Source organism: Rhodofomes roseus, assembly GCF_022264815.1.
Source record: "Rhodofomes roseus strain CIRM-BRFM 1785 chromosome Unknown C8Q71scaffold_10, whole genome shotgun sequence".
NCBI classification, from domain to species: domain Eukaryota; kingdom Fungi; phylum Basidiomycota; class Agaricomycetes; order Polyporales; family Fomitopsidaceae; genus Rhodofomes; species Rhodofomes roseus.
Window position 1 is genome coordinate 961,368 of NW_025952966.1, and position 14,115 is coordinate 975,482.

At 53.9% G+C, this 14,115-nt stretch overlaps 3 protein-coding genes across 3 annotated transcripts; 2 read left to right on the plus strand and 1 right to left on the minus strand.

The window, feature by feature from the left end:
• The first annotated feature begins 549 nt into the window (after positions 1-549).
• Positions 550-3,490, plus strand: C8Q71DRAFT_759755 (actin-like protein Arp5p). The gene is made up of 12 exons (XM_047923803.1): positions 550-991; positions 1,053-1,463; positions 1,516-1,740; positions 1,799-1,879; positions 1,930-2,046; positions 2,094-2,141; positions 2,196-2,384; positions 2,437-2,584; positions 2,639-2,688; positions 2,738-2,918; positions 2,978-3,132; positions 3,183-3,490. Exons 1-12 carry the CDS (start codon positions 680-682, stop codon positions 3,456-3,458), a joined length of 2,193 nt encoding a protein of 730 aa, XP_047779018.1. The 5' UTR covers positions 550-679; the 3' UTR covers positions 3,459-3,490.
• On the minus strand, positions 3,491-4,771 carry C8Q71DRAFT_759762 (rab-type small GTP-binding protein). Its single transcript, XM_047923804.1, has 6 exons — positions 4,552-4,771; positions 4,481-4,502; positions 4,297-4,427; positions 4,133-4,241; positions 3,870-4,077; positions 3,491-3,787 (listed from the first exon to the last, which is right to left on the minus strand). Exons 1-6 carry the CDS (start codon positions 4,582-4,584, stop codon positions 3,661-3,663), a joined length of 630 nt encoding a protein of 209 aa, XP_047779019.1. The 5' UTR covers positions 4,585-4,771; the 3' UTR covers positions 3,491-3,660.
• On the plus strand, positions 4,772-14,061 carry C8Q71DRAFT_759765 (uncharacterized protein). Its single transcript, XM_047923805.1, has 37 exons — positions 4,772-5,442; positions 5,502-5,959; positions 6,017-6,333; positions 6,390-6,495; positions 6,555-6,590; positions 6,647-6,659; positions 6,711-6,813; positions 6,872-7,013; positions 7,062-7,078; positions 7,134-7,161; positions 7,220-7,232; positions 7,287-7,329; positions 7,381-7,446; positions 7,494-7,821; positions 7,871-8,087; positions 8,139-8,168; positions 8,222-8,405; positions 8,464-8,526; positions 8,579-8,622; positions 8,671-8,795; positions 8,858-9,105; positions 9,160-9,191; positions 9,241-9,310; positions 9,369-9,405; positions 9,458-9,601; positions 9,654-9,737; positions 9,785-10,338; positions 10,391-10,748; positions 10,798-11,480; positions 11,533-11,928; positions 11,988-12,244; positions 12,304-12,376; positions 12,431-12,450; positions 12,507-12,606; positions 12,661-13,368; positions 13,427-13,742; positions 13,791-14,061. Exons 1-36 carry the CDS (start codon positions 5,238-5,240, stop codon positions 13,731-13,733), a joined length of 6,609 nt encoding a protein of 2,202 aa, XP_047779020.1. The 5' UTR covers positions 4,772-5,237; the 3' UTR covers positions 13,734-13,742; positions 13,791-14,061.
• The last annotated feature ends 54 nt before the right edge of the window (positions 14,062-14,115 follow it).

The following is a 14,115-nucleotide window of genomic DNA, read 5'->3' on the forward strand; positions in this document are numbered from 1 at the left end:
AGATGACGATAAGCTTTTCTAGGCAATCAAGACGGCGATAACGAGAACGGAGATTTGTGTAGACCTCATCTGATAATATTATGCTCGTTCAAACAGATTGGTGTTCCTCCGCTATCGTTGCTACAGAAGTGTGTGTGTTGAGTCCATCTCTGCGGACTGACCGTGCGCCGGTTATGCTGCAGGTATGAATTGCTTAAGCATAGCCCACATTTCTGATGTCTGGTTACAATTACGCCTTACAATAATGTGCTTGAGTAGGAGAGTCTTCATTCAGGCGGAAAGCAAGATGGCCAGCCACATGGTGAATCTTAGAGGTGTCACTGAGCTCGGAGACAAGGGAGGTATCCAGCCAAAGTGGGCCTCAGCCTGCACAATTGGTGCTGATAGTCCCACTGATATGGATGTCGTGTTTGTTCCGGACGCAGTAAGGATGCATAGTACGAGACATGGAGGACGTGAGTGGGTTGCAGACGCCAAATTCTATGTAGGAGCCACGTGGGCGGACGCACTGCGCTGAGAAAGGCAATCGACGCAGAACAGGCCTTGACAGGACGCTCAGGCTGCTGCTCGAACATGGCGCCGCCTTCTTCTCCGTCCAGTGCTCCCACAATCCTCGCTGAAGCTTCCTCAAGCGAATCTACGGCGTCACCCAGTGCTTGCTATACCTAATACGCTTGTCATGACGGACACGCTTGATATAACGCTGATACCACCGCCTACATTCCCGACTCTCTCGCCACCGGCGTCATACGACGAGCACAGAGGCAAGCAAACACCGCTCGTAATCGACAATGGGTCGACCACGCTTAGGTTTGGCTTCTGCACGTCGTCCACGCCGCGATGCCAGCCCAATGCTGTAGCGAAGTATAAGGAGCGCAAGACGAACAAGCCACTCCTCTTATTCGGAGACGGGATAGACACGGAGAGCGGGGCGAAGTCACAAGCGAAGACACCATGGGAGGGCGATGTGCTACTGAACTTCGACGCGCTTGTGAGTTTCTTTTCGCGTTTCATCGCTTGCGAACTCATGAACGGTTGGTCCGGAGGTGTAGGAGAACGCCCTAGACTATGCTTTCGTCCACTTGGGCATCGACGCGTCGACTGTGGAGCACCCCATTCTTATGAGCGAGCGACTATGCTCGCCGTTGCACTCGCGCTCTCTGACGTCTGAACTCATGTTCGAGCAGTATGCAGTTCCTTCATTGGCCTATTGTGTCGACTCAGTGATGTCGTTCTACCACAACAACCTCCCGTCTCCACCTGTCCCATTCACCTCTGATGGACTAGTCGTCTCGTTCAACTCCGCGTCGACCTCAGTCATTCCGGTGATAAAAGGGACGAGTTTGATGAGCCATGCGAAACGGATACCATGGGGCGCAAATCAGGCGACCGACTACCTCTACAAGCTCATACAGCTCAAGTACCCTACTTTCCCGTCACGTATCCTGCCTGTACACACCAACGTGAGTGCAGAGACTCACAGAGACGGAAGCGACTAACCGGCATTCTATCCAGTGGATGCTACGGAATTTCTGCGGATTCGCCACGGACTATCCTGCGCTATTGCGCCAGATGAAGGACCCTCTTAACCTGCGTGCATCGGATCGCATTATACAGTACCCGTACATTCTCCCAGTGGTGGAAGAGAAGACAGAAGAGGAGCTTGCCGAGATCGCTGAGCGTAAAAGGGAGCAAGGACGACGGTTGCAGATGATCGCGGCGAAGGCCCGCTTAGAGAAGGTGTGGCTTTCCCGACATCTCACCGTGAGGTATTGGCCTATTCACAGATGGTGCACAGCTGGGACAGAAGGAGGACGGTCTTCAGCATATGCTAAGCCTCAGGGAGCGACGCGCGGAAGAGAGTAAGGAGGATTGGGCCGTAAGTGAGGCAACCGTACTTGTCGCAGAAGTAACTTCATTATTGTGCAGGACATCTTGGAGGAGGAAGGCTTCGATGACGATCAAGCACTCGAGAAAGCCATCAAGAAGCTGGAAACCGAGTTGCGCAAAGCCAGGAAGACCGAGGCAGACGGGGAGGAGCTAGAAGTGAGCTGCCGACCTACCCCTGTATACCTGAAGCTGACAAGCCCCAGGACCAGGGCCCACCACAGTTCGACCTGCTCGATACTCCCGATGACGAGGTCTTGTGATCACTGATTGCTCACTATCGCTGTACTGAGGTCCCCATTGTCCAGCTCGATGAGGATGGCTTGAAGCAGAAGCGCCAGCAACGGCTCATGAAGGCCGGGTATGAAGCGCGCGAACGGGCGAAGAAAGAGAAGGAGCGCGAGCGGGAAGAGAAGTTGGCCGAGGAGCGGCGGGAACAGGAGGAGCGCGAAGGCGACTTGGTTGGCTGGTCTAGCAAGCTCCGGAAAGAGCAAGAGGTCCGTCGCACGCTCGTTATTTGCTCGGGTTATCTCATGCGCTGTGAGATAGACGATCATGAACAAGATCAAGGAGCGCAACCGGAGAAAGCTCGCGCTGACCGACCGGAAGAGTGCTGCATCCCAAGCGCGTATGAAGAGCATCGCCAACCTCGCTGCAGATGACCGCGTCCCGAAGAAGCGCAGGAAGACCGGCGGTGGTTAGTGTTCAAGTTCCCCAACGCGATTCCCAACCAGTCTCATATTGCATACAGAGGACATGTTCGGAGCGGACGACGCCGACTGGGCAATATACCGCAAGATTGTAAGCTAGTCCCAACGCCGCATCCAGCCTGCGCTGACCCACGCAGCAGAACACCAACGCACCCTCGTCCGACGAGGAAGAGGACATGGCGAACCTGCAGGCCGTGGAGCAGAAGCTGCTGCAACACGACCCGTCCTTCACGCACGAACACACACACGCGTCGCTCGCCGCGCAGCGCTCGGCGCTGCTTGCCGCGTTCAAGCCGCAGTATGACGACGGTGACGTCGAGGGTGCGGTACCATGCTGGTATCTTATGCTGGTGCGGCTCTGATGGGTGCGATGATTCTAGGCAAGACGCGCGTTCATCTCAATATCGAGAGGTGGCGCGTGTGCGAGGCGTGGTTCTCGCCGAGCATGGCAGGCGTCGATTCAGCAGGCCTGGGTGAGGTCTTGCAGAGTGTCCTATCGCGGTTCCCGGATAGCGAGAAGGGTCGTCTGGCCAAGGTACGAATCCCTTCATGACATGGCGGGACCCCTGACTGACCGATGTGCAGAACGTGTTTGTCACGGGAGGGCCATCTCAGTTGCCCGGACTGACTGAGAGACTGCAAGCCGCGCTGAGACCTATCCTACCGCCAGAAATGCCGCTGGGCATTGTGCGCGCGGCGGACCCGATGATCGACGCATGGAAGGGCATGGCCGACTTTGCGAAGACAGACGACCTGCAGAAGGTCAGCGTGACCAAGGAGCAGTACGAGGAATGGGGCGGCGAGCGCATCAAGCGGTGGTGGGGAGGCAACTGGAACTATGCCACACCCATCTCGAAGTAGCTAAGTAGCACGGGCCTCGGGCGTCCGACGGGAGGAAGAGGGCATATATGAAGTGGATTGCTGTCAGCAATGGTAGAGAAACAGGTCAGGAGCGCGACCACATTACACGGATATAAATAACGACGGCGAGACCATCTGAGGGGACATCCATGACAACACTGGTGAGAGGTACAGGTATGCAACGTCTAATGGGTGGAGGCGCCTAGCAGCAGCCTCCGGCGGTTTGGTTTGCGGGTTGGTTGACCTTGACTGCGCCGTCCGAGCCAGGGGCGCCGCTCGCAGCGCCCGCAGCTTCCGGTTGTGAGTCGATGAGCCGTGCCTTGATGTCCCTACAATACAATGTTAGCCACCATCGAGGACAATGTCGGAGGCGGTGTGCCTGCGCGGGTGGGCGACTAGAAAGCTACATACCTCGCCAGAGTGAAGAACGCCTCCTCGACGCCATCGTTGACCTTCGCGGAGGTCTCCATGAACTTGATGCCGAGCTCATCTGCGAGCTCGCGCCCCTGCTCCTCTGTAACGGCACGCTTGTCCGTCCAGTCCGACTTGTTCCCGATGAGGATCTTGTTCACGCCCTCGGAGGCGTGCTGCTCGATGTTTGCGTGCCATGTGCGGATGTCTTAAGTCGCAGATGTTAGACCGGAATGGTGAAAAGTGCGAGGCTGTGGACGCACTGTTGAATGATCGCTCGTCTGTTACATCATACACCAACAGGATACCCATTGCCCCGCGATAGTACGCGGTAGTGATGGTCCGGAATCGCTCCTGACCAGCCGTGTCCCACTGCAATGTATGATGAGCCCTTGAACGCCATCCATGGACATACGGAGATACTCACAATCTGGAGCTTGATGCGCTTGCCGTCGAGTTCGATTGTGCGAATCTTGAAGTCAATGCCAATGGTTGTGATGAAGGAGGGCGTCCATGCGTCGTCACAGAATCGTAGCAAGAGACATGACTTCCCGACACCTATTCCAGACAGAATGTGAGACCACCGTCTGACGAGATCGCAGTGTGCATACCTGAGTCGCCGATGAGTAGCAGCTGGAAACGGCATGAGCGCGAGTCCGTATGGATGTCTGGGGCGACTGACCTTGATTAGGAAGTCATAGTGAGGAGGCGGCATGGTCTGAAAGCAGTGGGCGGTCGTGAGCCAACGAGCGGGGCGCCAGAGAAGGACTTGCTGCTCACCGGAGAGTACAGGATGGGGCAGGCTGGGGCAGCGTGGACGACGCTATGGCACGGTGGAGAATCCCCACACGTGCCGAGGCACCGCGACGGGCTGCGACGCGGGTCACGCCGTGACGCGGTCACCAGAGCTCTGTGCGCCGCACTTGGACAGGGCGACAAACCGTTGTTTTCCGCCGCTCACTCGCCCTCTTCGACGGGTCGTTGTCAAACTTCCAACGCCAGCGACAGAACTAGGTGAACGAATCAACACAATACACCCCACCATTTATTCCTTTTCTTCCATAGCCTCTGCCGGTCCACACAGCGGATTCACTGCAGTCCGCTCCTCACCACGCGAGGGAAAGGCTGCGCCAGCCATATTAGTACCCGCGATTTCCTAGCGTCAGCTAGTGTATCACCACTATTTGTGGTAGCCAATCCCAGCGCACTTGTTCAGACAAGTGCCCTGAGCCCATTGCCGCCCCGTTGTCCGAACAAGGACAGGGGAAGCTTATCCCACGAGGTTAATCACAACCTTGTAAAGGCAGACGTTTCTCGTGCAGAGTGCGTCGTACCTGCCCACTCCTGCACTCTACCCTACCACCTGCAATGGGAGAGCTTTACGAGAGCCCCACCCAAGCCCGGGTCAAGTACGGCACGGGCCTATACGATGCGACCGCGCTGAGGGACGAGGCCGTCCTTCAGGACGTGATTCGCGACCTCGAGAACGATCTCGAGTCTTCAGTCGTCAGCGTCGGAGACATTGTGAAGGAATTGTGTGAGACTCAGCATCTTCTAGAATTTGTTCTCTCAGGTAAGTGTTCTATGAGTGAGTGTTAATGTCGTAGTCTCCCCGCTTACCGATATGATCAGCCGTGAACGACTTTAATGCGAAGAGGATGAGATATTGGCTTCTGAGCATGCCCGACAACGCCCCTGGCTACATGACATCGACAGCACGACGAGCATTGGGACGCTTTTCGCTAGGTCTTCTCTTCTTGACCTTCCCCTCGACTCTGCGGGCCGACCCCGCGGTCATACGAGAGAATCATCAATACGTTCAACGCGTTACTGCGGTCTTGGAGTCTTTGACTTTACATGACTTCTCTCGCAACGACACAGCCGAGGATGACGTGGAAGTCGATGAGGGGGTCTTCATCAAAGTTGCAAGCTCCAAGCAGAAGAAGAAAAGACGATCCAAGCAACCTCAATTGAAGGCGATAACAGATGTGAGGCCATTCACAGACCTTGGCATCCAAGTTCCGGCGAGCCGGGAGGAGGCCGAGGCTGTCGGGGCCAGTCTCATCAACGAGCTGAAAGAGAGTATGAAGGTACGATATCACGCTCTGCTTCAGATATATTCGTTAGACATTGTGTATTTTCTACAGTGGTACCTGGAGATCTTCAGCTTGCCTGAGCTGAAGGAAACCCTCAAGCGGGCGTACATACCTCTTGAGGAAACCGAGAAGGATGGGCCGGAGTCGCCGGAGGCATCTGCGGAAGCTTCTACGTCAGAGAGCATTGTCACTGAGGATGCTCCTGCGGCGTATCCCATGGTTCAGCCCATGAAGGCAGCACTTTACTTCGACAACGCTGACGGTTTTGGGGAATGGCGCATCCTGATTTCGACCCGGGCCGACGCCGATCTACGCCAGCTGCGCAAAAAGAACCCCGCACTATTCGAGATTACCTTGAACAAAATCAAGTGCGTCGATTTTCTGCAGTGACGATGAGAGAACGCAGTCACTGACGTATAACAAGGGCCCTCTCGACTGGGCACTTCTCCCATGATAATCAGAAGCAGTTGACTGATGCCGCGCAGATTCCAATCTACGAGGCAAAGATGACTGGTGACTCCCGGCTCGTTGTACGTTCCCTATGATCCATCACTATGGCGAACACACTGATAGAACTCGACCCACTCAGTACCAAATCGACTGTATATCTGAGTACGAGTGCGACGTAGGTTGCCAATCTGAAGTATCACAGCCTACAACTGATTGATCCTTGCGTACTAGGTTGAACGACAAGGTTTGAGTAACGTCGCGATTCTGGTCGTTTGCTAACCATTACCTGTACAAGTCATCAAAGTCTTCGGGATCTATACGCATGCGCAGATCAACCGTCGGTTCTGGGACGGAGTCGGTCATCAGCTCTCTCGCAGAGGCAAACAGTACAGGGACAGGTGAGCAGCAATTGCTTAGTTGTCTTTTGATGGACACTAACCCCAAGACGTCAATCAGATGCAAATACCGCAGCCGACCGACCAAGATGGGCGAGCACGCCCATGTTATTCTTCCTGCAACCTTCCCGGCACCTCTGGAAGCCCCGATTTTGTCGCCCTCTTCGGCGCTTCCTGACTTGCATAAGGACGATCTTCAGAGGGTATGCCTCACCACTATGTCGTTTTTCTGATATTGACACCATCTACAGATGCACGAGGTTTTGATGTATGCGTTTAGTGCGTTCGTCATGTTGTGCAGTAACTCATCGCGTGTTTCGCAGCTTGGAGAAATACGTCACACTCTCCCAGGTGCGCTCATACGTCGAGAACGGACTGTCATGATACTAACACTTCGAGGTGCATTCAGGCATTCCTCAACAGTATGCCAGCCGACGTTTCATACCGCCGTTCATCTGTCTGACCGTCCGCTATAGGCATCCTCGCAGACCAGGATGTAGTCCACGTATTCGATGTTTCGTGCGTAGTCGTTTCACTCTACAGCAGCGAACTGTACTCACATCCGAGTAGACCTCAAGAGAAGCAGATCATAGAACACGCTGGTTCCTGCTATGTCCTAGGAAGGAGTGGTACTGGGTACGATTGTCCGCGAGTCATTGTGCTGGGTCTGACTAGATACCCAGGAAAACAACCACCATGCTGTTCAAGATTCTCGGCATCGAGCGGTCGTGGAATGCGCACAGGGACACGTCAGCCAAGCCGCGTCAAGTCTTTGTCACGCAGTCGCGAGTTCTGGCGGACAAAGTGCAAGAGTACTACACGCGGCTACAGGAATCGCTGTCGTCCGCGGACAAGGCGCCCGAAGAGCTCAGGGAGGCCCTCACTAGGGCGGCAGAGCAGGATCAAGGACTGGTCGATCGCGACGAAGAAATCGAGCGGCGCGAGAACCTCCCAAAGCGCTATAGCGAGCTCGAGGATGAGCATTTCCCGCTGTTCATAACGTTCCATCAGGTAAGGCTACCGAGCTCCGGGTGACCTCGATGCTTACGATCGTCCGTAGCTATGCCGTCTACTCGAAGCGGATTACGCGAATTCGATGAAGGACTCGCAGCAGGCACTATTGCAAACTATCGCGAGCATATCCGGGGCTGTAGATGGGCAGAATATGTCGACTGAATACGTGCAACAGCGACGTCATGGTCCCGCCTTCGTCTCTTACGACGTCTTCATGATCTCTTTCTGGCGGCATTTCCCACAGCCACTGACCAAAGGATTAGGTGCGTTCCTACGCGTCCTTCGATGCACATCGAGTTGATGTCATGTTGCAGACCCTGCGTTGGTATTCGGGGAGATCATTGGTGTGTAGTCTCTGCACGCGCGGTCACAATCAATGCTAACAGAGTCCTACCAGGCGTCATCAAGGGTTCCGAGCAAGCCCTGAGTAGCGCGAAAGGCTTCTTGGACAAAGATGCGTACTTCAATCTGAGTCATCGTACGCAAGGAACGTTTGCTAGTCAGAGAGAGACAATCTACAAGCTCTTCGTTGCATACATGAAGCGAAAACGAGAGCGCCGAGAGTACGATGCTGCTGATCGGTATGAACTTCCTCGCCTTCTTCTGATGTATAGAACATGTACTGATCAAACTCTGCAGGACGCACGTCTTACTCAATGCATTGCGTCAGTACGGCTTGCCTGGCAAGCAAATGGACTTTCTGTACGCACCTAGGGCTCTTTTTTGAACTGTAGTTCTGACGTTCGCTGTCAAGATATATCGATGAAGCCCAGGACAACCTACTCATCGACGCTTTAGGTGAATATATTGCGCGTACGCGACTGAGTATGAGCTAACCTATCACAGTCATTCGTTCGTTGTGCAGCAATCCCGATTCTGGTCTGTTCTGGGCCGGTGACACAGCGCAGACAATTGCAGTCGGTAGCTCGTTCCGGTTCGACGACCTCAAGTCGTTCCTCTATCGCATCGAGGTATCTGACTACACCATTATCGATTGATAATGTCCAAGCTCATTACCACTTGCTTCCCACAGAATGCCGGATCGTCATCACCAACAATCCGCCCACAGCCACGGGCTTTCCAGCTCGCCTTCAATTATCGTTCTCATGCTGGAATTGTGAACTGTGCCCGCTCAGTGGTCGAGTTGCTTACGAGGTTTTGGCCCCATGCCATCGACAATCTTGGTGAAGAGCGCGGAATCATTGACGGTCTGAAGCCCGTGTTCTTCAGTGGCTGGGATGACGACAATGTTCGTTACGAGCAGTTCTTGTTTGGGGATTCGTAAGTGCACCAGTGGCGTTCTAAGCGTAGGTATTGCTCACAGCTTTGCTACAGTGGGTCGCAGATAGAGTTTGGTGCCCAGCAATGTTTGCCATATTCTTAGACCGTTTGTGTGACTAGCTCATGGCTTTGAAGGTATCATGGTGCGCGATGAGGCCGCCAGAGAGAAACTCCAAGCGCAGATTGGCAACATCGGACTTATCATGTTAGTACAGTTGCCATTGGTAACTTTTTGACGGATGACTGAGTGCTATGCTTCCTAGGACGCCGTATGAAAGCAAGGGCTTGGAGTTCAACGATGTGAGTCGGACCACTTGTGTTCCTATCAATGCTCGGCTTATATTACGTATAGGTCTTGCTGTACAACTTCTTCGCCGACTCCACTGTCGATCTGTCGCAATGGCGAGTTGTTCTCAATGCTTTGCCTGGGGGATCCAGTGAAGCTCTCAGGGCTCCGCGATTTGAGGACAGTCGCCACAACGGAGTTTGTCGTGAGGTACGAATGAGTCTATTTACTCAGCCACGTAGACTTACAGATTTTTGCGCAGCTCAAGACTTTGTACGTTGCCATCACCCGAGCCCGTCAGAACCTCTGGGTCGCCGATAGCTCAGATAAAGGTGAACCTATGAGGGTAAGAGTCAGGCCTCATGACTATGACTGTATCTCAATCGTTTGCAGATCCTTTGGACTGCGAAACAGCAGATTCAGAACTGCACCCCGGGCTCCGACGTGCCTCGACTCGCCATGTCGTCGACGCCAGAAGAATGGGCTCGTACCGCCCGTACGTTGTTCGACAACAGGCGCTATACTCAAGCGATGCACTGTTACGAGCGGGCGATGCTTCCAAGGGAGCGGGCCGTTGCTGAGGCTTACTATTTGAGGGAGAAGGGCCGTGGTACCCCGCTGGATGCGCGCGGAGACGACACCGATCGTGTCGTCGCATTCAGGCGAGCAGCAGAGGCATTCTGGAAATCAGCGGAAGCCGCCGTCAAGGAGAAGATCACCTACTTCCGCATATCCGCGGAGTGTTATCTGGAGAGCCGCGACGAAGTCAACGCTGCCCGTGCATATCGCAATGCCGCCGAATACACATTGTCTGCGCAGTGTTATCGTAGAGCCGGCCAGTTCGACAATGCGGTCTTCATCGTCAAGAACCATGAGGTCGTTCCTGCCGTTGCTGACAGCATCATCAACGTCTCCCGTCTCGAGTACGCAAGAGGGGGGAGACTGAAGTAAGCCTGAAGCCATGTCACATATTGAGACCTGACATTCATCTCAACTCAGACAGGCAAGGGAACTCTTTGAGTCTGACGAAGAGATACTGGAGTTCCTCGACGACCGTGGACTCTACGTATCGCAAGTGGACCTCCTCGAGGAGCTTGGTCAGTTTCGACAGTTGGCAAAGTTGCATCTTACCCAGGGCCACGTGCTGGAGGCGATCACAGCATTTCTCAAAGACAACGGCAACCCTGATTCGGCAAAGCGTGCATCTCAATGCATCCTCGACGGAGTCTGTCAACTACTATCCTTCGGCGTGGCCACAAACTCGGAGTCGGTCAAATCGAATGCTACTCTACAAGAACTACTCCGTCGACTGGAGGCTCTCGACATTGACCACCTTGATGATGGCATGCGGGATGAGGTGCGTTGCTGGTGGTGCATATTGATACACGCTGACCATAACCTCTCAGGTTCTGATGTTTCGAGCTATTGCGACGACTAGCCGGCAGCAACTTCTTTCACTCGGCGAACGCTTCCATCGTTGGCACAAGAATGATGCCGCAGCACTTCTGTGCCTCGATCATGCTTTCTCTGGCCCATTGAATTTTGAACACGCTACTCTGCTCGATATGGCGACTGTTCTGAAGTACTTCCAATTGTACGCGCAATTGCTCTGGAGCCTCGCATCTCATGCGCAGCCTTCCAATACACCGGAGATCCGCCGCCTCTTCGGTTTCGTGCCTGAGACGGACTCCGAAGACTTCTTTGTTGTGCAGAAGGATACCCTCCTATATACCTTCTGCAGCGACTCGGAGCGCGTAGCCCCTTCCATCCGATCTCGTGAAGAAGGCATTGCGGTGCTTCGCTCGGATCTGGATCGCGTGCTGCGTGGAATCCTACAAGACCGTCTACGCAAGAGAGTCGTGGGGGAGAATGAGCTGTGTCGTAATGCACGGGTGTTTCGTGTATGCCTTGCGTATGCTGCGTTCGGTCGCTGTCCCCGCATGGATCACTGTCCTCAAGTCCACGTTGCTGCGGAGATGTTCGACACCGACCTCTACAACCTGCGGGTCAGGATCTGTCTCCAACAGATTCTGATATACAATACTGTATATGCCGTGGAATCGTTCTACGAGCAAGCGCGCCACAGGCGGTACGTTAGGTCTCAGAATCTTAGCATATGAATGAGTTCATCGTCACAACAGGTTTTGGCTGCGTCTTCTGCACGAAGCCCTGGAGCCGTCGTACTACAAGATGGGTTCATTGCCGAATCTTCAAGCGGCCTCTCTACCAGAGTTCGAAGCCGCCATACAAGTCGTACGCAACTGGACCATTGACTGGCTCTATTCGGTGCATCTACGCACAAGAGAATCCCCGCTGACGTTCCTTACGTCTATGCTTCACATTGTGTCCTTAGGTGTTGCATTCGATCACAGCGTTCTAGGTAATCACCTCCCACGCGCCTTCGCCTACAGAGCGTACAGGCCCATCCGACTCATGCGAGGAAGAGGTGATAATACCTCCTATGTAGTTCACGACATGTGTAGGTTGATGATGAACGACCATCGGGCGTCTTTGACCAGCGGTATTTTGTTCCTGAAGTAAGTTGATGGCTTACCGCCTTGTTCCGAGTCGCAATTAACGATTCACGTCGCTCTAGTCACATCTTGGAGAATCGTCTGGCAGTCGATATCGGTGTCCTCTGCAACTTCATGGATCATCTTTGCACGTTGCTCACAGTGGCCACCGGTCTCCAGAGACGTGGCACCCTCCATGACATCACCCTACCGCGTACTTGGCTCCAGCGAATCGCCGAAGATTTGCCTTCTCTGTACGAGAGGAAAATCATGGCGTTCTACCTGTACACAGGTCCAATGACTGCTCTGCTGAGGCAGCTGTACACGGGGGTTGATGCAGGTTTGTGCAGCGTTACAAGAACTCAATACCCCATTTGCGGAACGCTGACGATCACACAGACCATCTTCTGTATGAGAACCGCAATATGTCAAAGATCGGATGGCAGTACAAGAGCATCTACATAGCACGGATGTATGTCTCCTGATGGCTCTTACTGGTACAACGCCTGATGTCTTCCCATACTAGCTGCCAAAATCTCTGCTTACGTACGCCAGATCCTACCACTTCTGCACTGTACCCATCTGACTTGACGCCATATAAGTGGCTTACAATTCACCCCATCTATCTCTGAAGACAGATGTGCACAGAATCGTTACGTCGTTGCGGAGGTACGACGGCAGATTCGATAGCATTTACGAATGGTTGGTACCCTCGGTTTATCGCAGTTCACACCGCTGACAAGCATATTTTGGCAGCTACGTGACTGCTCCGTACTGGGATACACTCGCGAGGGACGTTCGCCAGTGTGTAGCTGGCTCCACAATGGACGAGATGATCCAAATACACGAAGCCAAGTTAACAAATCATTCTCAACCTTTCCCCGGCATGCGACGTATCATCTACAACGAACTCGCGGATATCCCCATACTGCTGGCCTCGGGCGCAACCTCTCTACCCAAATCTACCCTACGAGTCGACGCTGCGCCGTTCGTCCCATCGCAGAGTTTCTTGACGCAGGCAAATAGCGAGGGTTATCACGACAGCACGGATGCCCACGATGCTATCCATGACGAGGTCGACGAAGAAGAGATAGCCCTCGCAATTCGCGATGACAACGTATTGTCAAGTCAGCCGACCGAAGACGAGATACAGGCAGCGGATGTCATCCGTAAAGCCTACCTACAGCACCGTTCTCGGGCCAAGCAACGCGCGGCAACACAGCCAAAGCCTCTGGAGGGCATTCGGGTTCGAATCACTAACTCGTACCGCACAGCCGCTATGAGCATGGAATGGCCGTACAGATACTACCGAATGCTGTTCTTGGGGCCGATACCTCACGCCTTCTTCTGTCTGGAGCGCGCAAGGCACCATATGCACGAGACCAAGCGTCAGGCGAAAAGACGTCTGGTGGATGCCATCCATCTAGAGCTTGAGGAGGTCGACGGGAAGCTGACGACATGCTCGTATGTATGAACGGTATCTAGGCCGTCGTCGGGTGCTGATGATTGTATACCGCTGCAGGCAACAGATCAAGGAAGTCACTCGACTGATCAATGCGCTCAAGCCGGATGCTGAGCTGCACAAGAGGCGCGACCTAGAAGAACTGAAAGTACGGATTCGCGAAGTCCAGGCCCTAGCAGAGAAGTTGCCCAAGGGCGCCGCAACCGAATGGGAACATGATCTCGAGTTGGCAGTGAAGGCCATCGTCACGCCGAGTCGACCTTCGGCCCCTCTTGCGAGCAAGCCCAAGCCTATCCTGAACATGGACGACGACGATGACTTGGTATGTTATGACGACATCGCGTATTCTGCCGATGAGCTAGTATGATTCCCCGTGGTGAGTGACCTGATGCATGGGCGCACGCATGCTGACTGCTGCTGGCAGCGACATTCGACGTGAAACACCTCCCAGGTCTGAGCGGTACATGACTCAACTACGGCTCAAAGAGAATCTATCTTGAAGGAATCTGCACCTAGTACACATCTCACTGGTTTTAGAATGCGACTTAATTGAGCTCAATACTATCTTGAGTCGGCGCTCGATGATACGAACACCTTGTTGAAACGTTGAACGTTGAAGGCTGACAGATCATTCTCGACTTTGTCCGTTGGGTCGGCACTCATACGAGCGTTGAGACTGCAGCGCAAGTTTAAAAATAGGGGCGTGACTACAATGCCGTGTTTCGACGGGCTGTCCAATTGTATGACTG

Coding starts and splice junctions, on each gene's coding strand:
- C8Q71DRAFT_759755 (XM_047923803.1), top strand. CDS start 680: ATGACGGACACGCTTGATATAACGCTGATACCACCGCCTACATTCCCG. Junction 1,464..1,515: donor TCCTGCCTGTACACACCAAC/GTGAGTGCAGAG, acceptor CATTCTATCCAG/TGGATGCTACGGAATTTCTG. Junction 2,919..2,977: donor TGACGACGGTGACGTCGAGG/GTGCGGTACCAT, acceptor CGATGATTCTAG/GCAAGACGCGCGTTCATCTC.
- C8Q71DRAFT_759762 (XM_047923804.1), bottom strand. CDS start 4,584: ATGCCGCCTCCTCACTATGACTTCCTAATCAAG. Junction 4,503..4,551: donor ACTATGACTTCCTAATCAAG/GTCAGTCGCCCC, acceptor TGCCGTTTCCAG/CTGCTACTCATCGGCGACTC. Junction 4,428..4,480: donor GCTACTCATCGGCGACTCAG/GTATGCACACTG, acceptor TGTCTGGAATAG/GTGTCGGGAAGTCATGTCTC.
- C8Q71DRAFT_759765 (XM_047923805.1), top strand. CDS start 5,238: ATGGGAGAGCTTTACGAGAGCCCCACCCAAGCCCGGGTCAAGTACGGC. Junction 11,929..11,987: donor AGCGGTATTTTGTTCCTGAA/GTAAGTTGATGG, acceptor ACGTCGCTCTAG/TCACATCTTGGAGAATCGTC. Junction 12,245..12,303: donor GTACACGGGGGTTGATGCAG/GTTTGTGCAGCG, acceptor ACGATCACACAG/ACCATCTTCTGTATGAGAAC.